General features: G+C 49.2%; 1 protein-coding gene across 1 annotated transcript in view; it reads right to left on the reverse strand.

Moving 5' to 3' along the window:
* Positions 1–13,366, reverse strand: part of LOC118770186 (copine-8-like) — a 47,885-nt gene that overhangs the window by 8,270 nt on the left and 26,249 nt on the right. The window contains exons 7-14 of the mRNA XM_036517708.1: positions 8,416–8,479; positions 7,892–7,995; positions 6,463–6,567; positions 4,813–4,854; positions 4,378–4,453; positions 3,464–3,517; positions 2,726–2,787; positions 209–255 (exon numbers count right to left, since the gene is read on the reverse strand). Coding sequence (XP_036373601.1) covers positions 209–255; positions 2,726–2,787; positions 3,464–3,517; positions 4,378–4,453; positions 4,813–4,854; positions 6,463–6,567; positions 7,892–7,995; positions 8,416–8,479 — 554 coding nt within the window. The remainder of the gene's footprint in view (positions 1–208; positions 256–2,725; positions 2,788–3,463; positions 3,518–4,377; positions 4,454–4,812; positions 4,855–6,462; positions 6,568–7,891; positions 7,996–8,415; positions 8,480–13,366) is intronic.

A 13,366-nucleotide genomic window follows, 5' to 3' on the forward strand; every position in this document is an offset into this window, starting at 1 on the left:
ATATACAGTGGAAAAGCGCTGGCTGCTGTCCCAGCCGGTGTCTTTAACACGAAACAGTGAACAGACCAGAGCACTAATATCACCACTGCAGTAGCTGTGAGTGTGCCTTTCAGGGCGTGGTATCCCATAGCACTGATTGATAAGGCATTCTGTGGATCTGCAGAGTTCTGCTGGCCCGGTGCTCAGCGGAATGAATGCCTTCACTCACCATTAGACGCCGTGAAGTCGATCGCCACTGTGAAATTAATCTGTGTGCTGGAAGAAGCAAACGAAAAAATGTGCTTTATTGTACAGTCCTCTGTAATGAAAATAAATATGTTTATTTAATACATTAAGCACACTGATGCAGTAAAATAACGACCAGCTCCACGGTCCCTGCCAGCTCTGTTCATCTCTCTGTGTCCTGGGGCAGGTGGAGCAGTAAATGAATAAACTAAGAAGCTTTAATGGGGTCAGAGAGACAAACAGCCTCACCTGCAGACTGCAGTACACAAGAAACACAGGAGACTGCGTACAGGTGAAACACACAGCAGAGTGCGTACAGGTGAAACATAGGAGAGTGCGTACAGGTGAAACACACAGCAGAGTGCGTACAGGTGAAACACACAGCAGAGTGCGTACAGGTGAAACATAGGAGAGTGCGTACAGGTGAAACACACAGCAGAGTGCGTACAGGTGAAACACACAGCAGAGTGCGTACAGGTGAAACACACAGCAGAGTGCGTACAGGTGAAACATAGGAGAGTGCGTACAGGTGAAACACACAGCAGAGTGCGTACAGGTGAAACACACAGCAGAGTGCGTACAGGTGAAACACACAGCAGAGTGCGTACAGGTGAAACACACAGCAGATAAGGTAGGTTCAGCAGTACAGTAATCCTGCTTCTCTGAGGGGGGTGTACAGGCTGTAAGTGGGGCCCAAACAGCACCTGTGTGACAGACATGCTTCTGAACTCATGTATTTATCTTGAAAGCTTTACAACATTTAAGAGCAGATTAATCAATCTGACGGAAAATAAGAACATATATATTTCATAATGATTACAGATAGTAATAATAATACTCAAACTGGTGCTACTGCTGCTAACAGTAATAATATAATAATAAACAATCATCGCAAAAATAATTTTTGCATGACTTTGCACAAGCTGCACAAGCTTCAGTAGTCAGTGTCTCTCAGGCTTTGACAGTTGGATATGTATTGTGCTACCAAAATCCCTAAGCTCCCCCCCTCTCTCAGGCTGTGATCGGAGCTGGTGGGCGAGGGGCAGGGCTCTCCATGCTGTAATGACCAGGCTTCTTTGGGCCAAGCAAGGGAGAGACAGAGGCCTACAGCACGGACCTGTCCGCTCACATTAACGCATCCTGCCGCCGCCCCGCTGCAGACAGCCAGAGAGACCCTCACTCATGTCCTAGAGGTGTGTTTTCAGACTGTCCTCCCTAACATAGCAGGACAAGCACATATATAATCAAACACACACACACACGCACACACACACACACACACACACACACACTAACACACTCACACACGCACTCTCACACACAGGTACGCAAACACACATGCACACAAACACACACACACTCACACAATCACACACTCACATACACTCACACGCTCACACACACACACACACACACACACACACACACACACACACTCACAGACTCGCCCCCTCCTTAATCAGGAGAGCTGAGCTGTAAGCTGCTCGTCTCCTTCCTGTATGGAGCTTTACTTACCAGGGGCCTTTCTGCTGTATAATTCATCATGATTATTACTTAGAATTTCAAATGCACATTTGTAAGGAAGTGTGCAGTAACTGCACGGAAGGTGTTTTAATATTGAAAGACAGGGACAGGATGGCAGTTTCTGAGATGATGACTCTGAGGCCTCTCTCCCTGAGATGCAGTGGGCTGAGCTTGGAGGGGGGTTTATAATGATGTCATCAGGCACCAGCACAAGGGACCAGGACAGAGGATGCAGGAGCTACTCCTCTTTTGGAAACCCCATCTTACAGGGGCAGTGGCTATTCAATCCTATTTCATAGCGACAGCTGATATCCTACTGTATCCTACGGGGCAGCTCCTGCTCAAAGACAAAATCTACAGACTTCCTGCTCTGCACAGGAAGTGCTTCCTGTGCCTGCGTGAGGTTCCAGCAGGGGTGGGGCGCAGGGGCAGGGCAGGGGGGCGGGGCGTGTCTGTGCTGCATGGTGACAGGCCCTGAGGTCTGAGCACAGTCAGCGTGATGGTTCTCTCAGCAGAGCGCGAGGGTGTGCGTGCCATGTATGGCTGAGTCCACCGCCGCCCCCGGGACTCCACCTCACGCCACTGAGACTCATTCAGCACAGCGATTACCAGCAGCACGCAGCTCTCCCAATATAGCACTGATCCCAGACCAGCTGCCAGTCGCCCACAGAGAGGGAAACACAGCTCCCACTCAACTCACATTTATATCCCTTTCAGTGACATTTTCAGGAGAAATGCCAGAATTTCAGGGATTATTTTTACTACCCAAACAGTCAGATTCCTGTGAAACTGGTTTACTGTGAAGATAGAGCTACAGACAATACCTTGTGAATCACACCACTTTACAAAACCACAGTGTGTGCTGAGGCAGCGAGCGGCAGGGAGCACCAGTCACGCATGACCTTTGGCAGCGAGGAGCCAATGAGCTGGCAGCAGCAGAGACTGAGCAGACAGAAGCCCCGCCTCCCTCACTCACCCGCCTTTGATGTAGTCCAGGAAGGTGACCTCCATGTTGACCAGGAAGGACAGCAGTGTCACCTGTGGGTGCAAGAAACACACCTGACCACACCCACTGGAAACACCTTCAGCCGCCGTTTCGAACACAAAGCCAAACTCCCCTCAGCCCTCACTGTCACTCATTTTTGCACAAATCATATTTTTCATTAATTCTGCCATCCTGAAAACCCGATACCCATTAGTTCACCCTTTATTATCACAAGTCCAAATTTTCTATCTTGCACACTGACATCCATGCATAATTAAAAACCTGAACTTTGAGATGAGACCTTGATGAGATGAGACCTTGAGTTAGTTTCCATTCTGTACACATGAGAGTGATGAACACGGAAATAAGGGTCAGATGCTGTTATAGTCCACCCAGCCGTTTATCGCTACGATCACCATGTGCCTGTTACAATCACAATCACACATACCCACACAATCTCACACACACACACACACACACACACACACACACACACACAATGTCACACACACACACACACACACATACCCACACAATCTCACACACACACACACACACACACACACACACAATGTCACACACACACACACACACACACACACACACACACACACACATGTACATGTACATGTTGCATCATGATAAGGACAGACACTGTACAGAAACATTTTGAGCATTACAAAATATTATAAAGATGTCACGGAAAAAGGTAAAGGTGTGAACGCTTACTGTTCCAGAGTTCAGGTATTTCTTCTTCTTGCCTTTCTTCTTGGGATTGAGCACCTGCAGAGAACACACCTGTGTGAGCACACTGGGTTTGCTGCTCCTGTGTGCAGAGAGCACGGATTATGGTGTGTAGATTTAGTTCCCGGCAGTGTGAGTGAGACAAACACACACACACACACACACACACACACACACACACACTCACACTCACACTCACACTCACACTCACACTCACACTCACACTCACACACACATACACACACACACACACACACACACACACACACACACACACACACACACACACACACACACACTCACACTCACACTCACACACACACACACACACACACACACACTCACACTCACACTCACACTCACACTCACACTCACACTCACACTCACACTCACACTCACACTCACACTCACACACACATACACACACACACACACACACACACACACACACACACACACACACACACACACACACACACACACTCACACACACACACACACACACACACACACACATACACACACACACACACACACACACACACACACACACACTCACACACACACTCACACACACACACACACACACACACACACACACACACACACACACACACACACATACACACACACACACACACACACACATACATGACACACACACACAGACGCTGTTGATGTAGTGTGAGAGGAGACAGTGACACTCTGGTTAACTGGGGCAGACTGAGAGAGAATAGAGGGTTATGGGTGGGCTTGGTGTGTTTATTTAATGACAGCTGGAAATTACAGGCTGATGGTAAGATACTCGTATGGACATGCAGTGCTTCCATCACCAGTTCTTACACTCACCGTGTGTGTGTGTGTGCGTGTGTGTGATTGATAGAGCAGCTCTCACTCACCTCGTACACGCTGAATTGTGATTGGCCGTGGGACAGCTCCCTGTAGGTGGTGGTGAACTCACCAATGAAGTCATGGCTGAGAGAACATGAGACACACGTTCTTTTACACGACGGTGCCAGGAATCACCAAAACAACCACAGCCCCACCCAGATCACCCTCCAAAACCGTGCCACCCCCCCAACCCCCCCAGGGTGGAACTGCTGCTGACTGCACAGCACAGACCATCCAGGCAGTATGGCGATCCGCCCACAACTTTCGGCTCTGAAAGGATTTTAAGCCACATACTGTAGTGCTTTAAGTTTAACGATGTAAAAACTCAGCAAAAATTCTGCACTCCATGTAAGGGACAGAATGCCACAGCAGTTTGACTGACAGCGTCTGTCATTAGAGATGCAGGTGGCACACAGGTGTGCAGCAGTGAGCGGTCGCCTCACCTGCCATCTCGATCCCAGTCGTACACCTCGATCTTGATTGCCCTGTAGGGAGGAGAGAGAGACACCAGTGAGGTGGTTTGATGTTATGCTGACAATTTAAAAAGTAATAAAATACTGCATGTAAGGTGTGTGTTACTTCATCATATTTTTACAAATATTTTTTTTTAAATGTAAAAAATGAATGAATGTCTCTCACGGCCAGCATGCAGCTCCTCCTCAGGAGAGAGCTCCTCTCTGAATTTCACTCACATGTGACCTACAGGCATTGTACACTTCTACTTCAGGAACGTTCACTCCCAGCTGAAGAGCAGGGAGGAGGGACAGGGGGGAGGGACAGGGTGGGGGGACAGGGAGGAGGGACAGGGTGATGGGACAGGGTGGGGGGACAGGGAGGAGGGACAGGGTGGGGGGACAGGGAGGAGGGACAGGGTGATGGGACAGGGTGGGGGGACAGGGAGGAGGGACAGGGTGGGGGGACAGGGAGGAGGGACAGGGTGATGGGACAGGGTGGGGGCACAGGGTGGGGGGACAGGGTGATGGGACAGGGAAGAGGAACAGGGAGGAGGGACAGGGTGATGGGACAGGGTGGGGGGACAGGGAGGAGGGACAGGGTGATGGGACAAGGTGGGGGGACAGGGAGGAGGGACAGGGTGATGGGACAGGGTGGGGGGACAGGGAGGAGGGACAGGGTGATGGGACAGGGTGGGGGGACAGGGTGATGGGACAGGGTGGGGGGACAGGGAGGAGGGACAGGGTGATGGGACAGGGTGGGGGGACAGGGAGGAGGGACAGGGAGGAGGGACAGGGTGGTGGTGGCTCTCCTGCACTCGGAACCAGCAGCCTCCTGTCTCCACAGAAACACACACACCTCCACGCAGCCTGGAGTGCCTCTCCCCCTCCTGTGTGCATGGGTCTCAACTGCACTCACTAATGGCAGATAAGCTGCTAACTGCCACAGAGGGCATGGTCAGCACAAACCAGCACACTGCAGCAGAAATGACAAGCCAGCTTACCCTCAGTGACAGACCCTATCAGAGCCTTCACCCAGATCAGAAAACCTGTCCCTGTCCCTGTCCCTCTACCTTCTAAACCGCATGTAACTCTTCCCACCTCCTCTCACTCTTTTTATGTGTGCAAAGTCCGCTTTCAGATACCAGTTCAGCTTTTTGCTAATCAGCTGCATTTATCCACAGCAACTCGCATAGTGTACATTGTGTAGTGTATATCCTATGGCTCTCCTATTAAGTTGCTCAGCCACCCCCCCCCCCCCCCCCCCCCCCCCCCCCTCTCTGTTAGTGCCCCTCCTCTGTTACCGCCCCCTCCTCTCTGTTATTACCCCCTCCTCTCCATTACGCCCCTCCTCTCTGTTATTACCCCCTCCTCTCTGTTATTACCCCCCCCTCCGTCACGCCCCCCCCTCTCTGTTATTACCCCCCCTCTCTGTTATTACCCCCCTCCTCTCTGTTATTACCCCCCCCTCTCTGTTATTACCCCCCTCCTCTCTGTTATTACCCCCCCTCTCTGTTATTACCCCCTCCTCTCTGTTATTACCCCCTCCTCTCTGTTATTACCCCCTCCTCTCTGTTATTACCCCCTCCTCTCTGTTATTACCCCCCCCTCTCCGTCACGCCCCCCCTCTCCGGGTCCTACCTGTCGTAGTCTCCGTTGCAGAGCGCTCTCACAGGAATCCTGAAGGCCTGCCACACTGGGTTCAGTGTGTTCTTCACCACCTCTGTCTTGTGGCAAATGGTGAACCTGTCGCACACAGATGTGAGAGTTCAGCGTGACGCAGCAGCAGCAGCAGCAGGAGAAACAGCAGCAGCAGCAGTAACAGCAGCAGCAGCAGTAACAGCAGCAGCAGCAGCAGCAGCAGCAGCAGTAACAGCAGCAGCAGCAGCAGCAGCAGTAACAGCAGCAGCAGCAGTAACAGCAACAGCAGCAGCAGCAGTACCAGCAGCAGCAGCAGCAGCAGCAGCAGCAGCAGCAGCAGCAGCAGCAGTAACAGCAGCAGCAGCAGCAGCAGCAGTAACAGTAACAGCAGCAGCAGCAGTAACAGCAGTAGCAGCAGCAGCAGCAGTAACAGTAACAGTAACAGCAGTAACAGCAGCAGTGACAGTAACAGTAACAGCAGCAGCAGCAGCAGCAGCAGCAGTAACAGCAGCAGCAGTAACAGCAGCAGCAGCAGTAACAGCAGTAGCAGCAGCAGCAGCAGTAACAGCAGCAGCAGTAACAGCAGCAGCAGCAGTAACAGCAGCAGCAGCAGTAACAGCAGTAGCAGCAGCAGCAGCAGTAACAGTAACAGCAGCAGCAGCAGCAGCAGCAGCAGCAGCAGCAGCAGCAGCAGTAACAGTAACAGCAACAGCAGCAGTAACAGCAGCAGCAGTAACAGCAGCAGCAGTAACAGTAACAGCAACAGCAGCAGTAACAGCAGCAGCAGTAACAGTAACAGCAACAGCAGCAGTAACAGCAGCAGCAGTAACAGCAGCAGCAGTAACAGTAACAGCAACAGCAGCAGTAACAGCAGCAGCAGTAACAGCAGCAGTAACAGTAGCAGCAGTAACAGCAGCAGCAGCAGCAGCAGCAGCAGCAGCAGCAACAGTAACAGCAGCAGCAGCAGCAGTAACAGCAGCAGCAGCAGCAGTAACATCAGCAGCAGCAGCAGCAGCAGCAGTAACAGTAACAGCAGTAACAGCAGCAGTGACAGTAACAGTAACAGCGGTGCAGTAGCAGTAGCAGTGACAGTAACAGCGGTAACAGCGGTGCAGTACTGCAGAGAACAGCGTTTTCCTGCACTGAAGGTGCTGTGCAGACAGCTCACTGGAGCTCCACCAGTCTGCAGGCAGCATGGAGATTCAGCACCACTGCAAGTATCCTAATGCGCTAAAGCTAAAGCTTGATATGCCAAGGGTCAGGGGTCAGGGGTCAGGTGACTGCCAGAGAGGAAACACTGCATGCCAGATACTATTACATATATAGTAGTTCTGCTGTTTGTAGTTTCTGTATTTAATAATGGAGATATTGCACATTAGAAGTGGTTGTGGATAAAAGCAGCTGCTAAATGACTGTAAATGGCACTTACGTTCCATCCTCGTTACTGCGGTAGAAGACCAGGAAAGGGTCAGATTTCCCAAAAAAATCTTTCTTGTCCAGTTTGTTCCCACAAAACTGCATCATCACCGACTCCTAAGAAACAGGGACATTACACAGCCTGGCTCAGCTCGACAGCCACAAAGCCTTGTTAACACAACTGGGTACATGTTCATTTATGATTCAATGAGATTTCAACCTTGCTCTTACACAGGTTTCCCATAGGCTACTATGTGTGCGCAGGTTTGTGTCCTAGCCAATCACCCGTTTGCAGGTTTGTATCCCAGCCAATCATGCTGGCTTAACCAGTCTAATGCACCTGATTGCAGGGCACATGTGCAGCTTCACCTCAAATATACAATTTTATAAAAAAGGAATCATAGGACAAATGAAATGATTCAAACATTGTAATTTGTTCTATTATGTGGAAACAAACCCCCCCCCAAGAGGAGAGGACACTGATCCGCAGGTGAGCAGGTCAGACAGCCCCGCCCATCACAGCCCCGCCCACCTTACCCTGCAGTTGCTCAGCTCCTCCGCCTTCACGATGATGGTGCCGCAGTTCTTCCCCGGGATGCCTCTGTGAGGGACACCGTAGGGTCAGAGCCACACCCAGACACACCGAGCCACACCGAGACACGCCGATTCACACCGAGACACACCGAGACACACCGATTCACACCGAGACACGCCGATTCACACCGAGCCACACCGAGACACGCCGATTCACACCGAGACACACCGAGACACACCGAGCCACACCGAGACACGCCGATTCACACCGAGACACGCCGATTCACACCGAACACACCGAGATACGCCGATTCACACCGAGACACACCGAGATACGCCGATTCACACCGAGCCACACCGAGACACGCCGATTCACATCGAGACACGCCAATTCACATCGAGACACGCCGATTCACATCGAGACACGCCAATTCACATCGAGACACGCCGATTCACACCGATTCACACCGAGACACGCCGATTCACATCGATTCACACCGATTCACACCAAAACACACCAAAACACACTGATACACTCTGACTCACACTGATACACACCGACACACACCGACACATACTGAGATACATGATACACACCGATCCACACAGATTCACACTGATACACTCTGATACACACTGATACACACTGATACACACTGATACACACTGAGACACACTGATTCACACCTATACACTCCCTCACAGTGCACTGAGCTGGTGTAAGAAAGTGAGCCATCTGACCTTTCCCCAGAGAGGCGTGTCCATGTGTGACACACGGGACACCGACACACAAACAGCCAGAGCACTGATTATGCATGTATGATTGAGTGCTGATTATACTTTGGGTTATTTTGGATGAGAGTTGGGACAGAGCCACAGATTAAAGTTTGCAGATTAGTTCAGAGTGAGACCGTGCCATTGGGGGCGATCTTCACTCTCTCTCTGCTGAAGGCGCCCCTTCAGGACATACTGATTCCAATCAGCGCCTGAGAGCCGGAGGTAATTAAGCGGCAGCGACGGCATGGGAGTCGCGGGTAATTAGCCCCACACTGCTGAGGAGGGACCCGAATGAAGTGACAATTATCATTAAAATGCACTGTGGGCTCCACAGCTGCGCCAGCAAGCGTCCGACCCCTCACCTGACCCCGCAGACACACACACACAGCAGCATCATGTCTGCTTAACTTAACAAAACATCACAACATTCCCTGAGAAATAATGCTGATAAACATAAAACACGACTGATGTTTTCTCTTTTCCTTTTTCCAGATATCAAACCCCTAGCCATACCAATATGTATTATGTACCACGGTTTGCATGGCATATCGTTATTATAAAACAGATCCATAACTATACTGAACTACAGAATTGATTACAGGAAACTGCCAATGAAAGCAGCACTTATAGTATAGTATATTGTACAGTATTTTTGTAATAACTTTCCTAAAATAAACTAAATAGTGCTGCTGAATTCATTAACCAGCCAGTGAATGAGCCTGCAAACAATGATCAAATGGAACTTTTCAATTTTTCATTAATGTTACACTGTACAGTTCAGTTGCTGGCTTACTACAATAACTGCTTACTTCTCAAAACTAATTGTCAACGTTTCTGTCTTCAGTAACTTAACTGTTAGCGATGTGGAATAGATGAGTTATAATATTTGTGTTTGCTCATGTGCAATGATAAAACAATGTAGGAAAAGTCAATTTACCTGTGGTACAGCCTATGAGTGAAAACTGTCACAAATGCAGCACTCAATAAAAACAACCGATCACAACTAATCATTTTACAGTCCTGTGTCACAGCGCTGTTAGGGGCTAATGGACATAACGAGTAAAGCAAATAAAAATTACACTCACTGACATGGTATTTTTGAAAGCAAAATTTTAAATTACATGCTAGCCAGTTTTAATTTAAATCACATGGTAATTTGATTTCACGGTCTGTTCTCAGGGCTACGAAACGTTTCTTAATTTTCTGATAACATGAAACTCGAAATAGCAGCATTTCCTGTCATTCCTAGCAACAATAATAAAACATCCTCTACAGCTGCTAAAATACAATGACTGTTCTGCTTAACAGGTGCTGCCATATAGTATGCTCTCTCATCGTCAGTAACGGTCTGTAACGCTGTCAGTCCTCAGCCTCATGTGTCCAGGCGAGTGCAGGTGTGTGTAGGTGCATACAGGCGAGTGCAGGTATGTGTAGGTGCATACAGGTGAATGCAGGTGTGTGTAGGTGCATACAGGTGAGTGCGAGTGTGTGTAGGTGCATACAGGCGAGTGCAGGTATGTGTAGGTGCATACAGGCGAGTGCAGGTGTGTGTAGGTGCATACAGGTGAGTGCAGGTGTATGTTGGTGTGTACAGGTGTGTCTGAGCAGAGGTGAGGCACAGGAACATGAGGATGACCATTCTCTGTCTGTGTGCATCAGGGGCTCTGAGAGGGAAAGCACAATGCACAGAAATTAAGCGCCAATATACAGACTAAAGTACACATGCTAAAACTGAAACAAAATTATTTACGCAAAATTTAACATGGTTAGAGTTATCAAAAATGCCGACCACCACTACCCGCAAGGGGCAACAAAAGATGAATCATCATAGGGAAACACACTTGCACCAGGCATAAAACAAAACAGAAAAAATCTGAGCACAAGGAAAAGTAGCAGCTTCACACCTGAAGGGGCCTGCACTCTGCAGGGAAGAGAACACGGGCTTGAGCCCACAGGTTGCAGGTTTAATTTCTAGATGCCGAAAGTCTGTAAAAACTTCCCGCTGATTCCCTGAGGAATACTTTCAGCATAATGCAAACCCTTAAGGTCTGGTTTACATTCAGGGAAGTTTCAATTCTGCTAAGTACATTTTTGTCAGTAATATAAATTATGCAACAAATTATATGGAGAAATCAATGGGTAATTAGAGCATGGCCTTTCATGGTGGGAGACAGTAAGAGCTCTCTGTCAGGGAGAGGCACTCTCTAAAATGAACTCACTACTTCAGAACACAGCGAGGAGCAGAGAAAGGGGGCAGAGAAAGAGATGGTGGGAGGAGAGAAAGAGGGCAGAAAAGGACGGGAGAAACCAAAAGCCTTGTTCCTTCTCCTTTGTTTCTTATGCTGGTAAATATTTCTCATCCTAAATGTTGTTGATCCCAAATCCTTTGCCTTTGGCAATACTGTGAATTTAATAAGCATATTTAAATTTGCATTTGAGGCAAAGGGAGGGAGAGTCAGGGAAATGATTACATAACCGAGAGACAGCAGACGGATATGTTTATGACATTATGACATCAGCGCCCTGTGTGTCAGCATGGTCTGCAGCTGAGCGCCGCCGTTTCCTGCTCCAGACCACGCAGACAATCCCTCACACGGGTCAAATGACTCATCTCCTGCCCTCGCTGCTCCAATCTTCCGGCTAATACTCGCCCGCACTGAGGAGGGCCAAAAAGCTACAGAGCCTGAAAAAGAAGAATTAACACACATCTCTCCATGATGCAGAGAGTGTGTTGCATGTGTGTGTATGTGTGTGTACGTGTGCATGATTTCAGCAATGACCTGTGCAATAACGTGAGTAGAGGGTATAGGGGACAGTGTTTCAGAGTGCAGGACTGGCCCACACAGATGTCATCACTGCGGAGAGTCAGCAGAGTCACCACATTTGGCCTTCAACTTCCCCCAGATTTTTTCTTCAGTTGACTAATTGACCTTCCCATGAAGCTCTGGTCACCATGGTAACTGTTGCTAACTTTGCCAAGTTTCTTCTGACAACCACTGACAGTCAACAGCAAACAGACAGAGACACACTTCAATACCATTAGGGAGCCTACATTCAATTTATTTAATTAAGCTTTGTTTAAGCAGCACCTTTATGCATTGAGAACTCAGGTCTCTATTACTGGGAGAGACCAAGAGGGAAATAAACTGCGCAAGCAAAGCAGCTGACTGTACAGCCAATCAGCTTACAATAAAGGAATGGATCTGCTGCTATTGTAGCCAGATAATTACCTTACTGGAGAGCACTTTAGCTTGACCCCACTAGTTACCCATTGGATGCAGCTGCTATGGTGAAAACTGGTGTGAATGAAAATGTGTGGTTATCTATGGCTGATGGCATCTCTGATTGAGTACTCTGTGGCTGATGGCATCTCTGATTGGGTACTCTGTGGCTGATGGCATCTCTGATTGGGTACTCTGTGGCTGATGGCATCTCTCATTGGGTACTCTGTGGCTGATGGCATCTCTCATTGGGCAAATACGCAATGATGGTTGTTTTTATCAGCTCCTTACTGCCTGCCAGCAGCGCTCAGTCTCCGCACTCAGATGCCAGTTATGTTTAGCAGAGGAAGGCCCTGGGGGAGGGGGGTGCTTCCCAGCCAGGGCTTTTCACACTGTCTGCTTAAATAAGCACAGAGGATGTTCCTCACATGCTCACACGGAGAGGGAGGAGATGTGACAGCAGGCCGACTCAGGGAGAGCAGAGCCCTGAGCGTTCACAGAGGACCAGGAAAACACGGAGCAGAGACACATGGAGAGCCGAGCCCATTCTGCACAGCGATGCAAACGACCTCACCGAAAACCAGCCCTGCCATCACTTCCAGGGCAATTTCCAACTGATTCAGTGTTGAAGAGAAAAATGTGCCTAACTATTTAATGCTTTAAAAAAACGGATGTGGTGGTTGAGACAGAGCGTACTTAACATGACCTGATGGCGCACCGAGGGGGAAAGTGCTGAGTCATGTGACTGCCGGCAGACGACAGGGTGCTGATGTTAGGGATTCTCACTGTTGCACTGTTTGCAGGGTTAGGAGTAGGGTCCGTCATTACCGCATTGTTCTCAGGGTGATTAAAAGCTCATCAGTCTGATGGTTCTTTCAGGGTCTTCATACAGAGGCTGCAGTGAAATTTCAGCCTGGCACTGTGCCTGCAGCCTTATTTAAGACACACCTGGTGCC

This window comes from Megalops cyprinoides, chromosome 23 (assembly GCF_013368585.1).
Source record: "Megalops cyprinoides isolate fMegCyp1 chromosome 23, fMegCyp1.pri, whole genome shotgun sequence".
NCBI lineage: Eukaryota > Metazoa > Chordata > Actinopteri > Elopiformes > Megalopidae > Megalops > Megalops cyprinoides.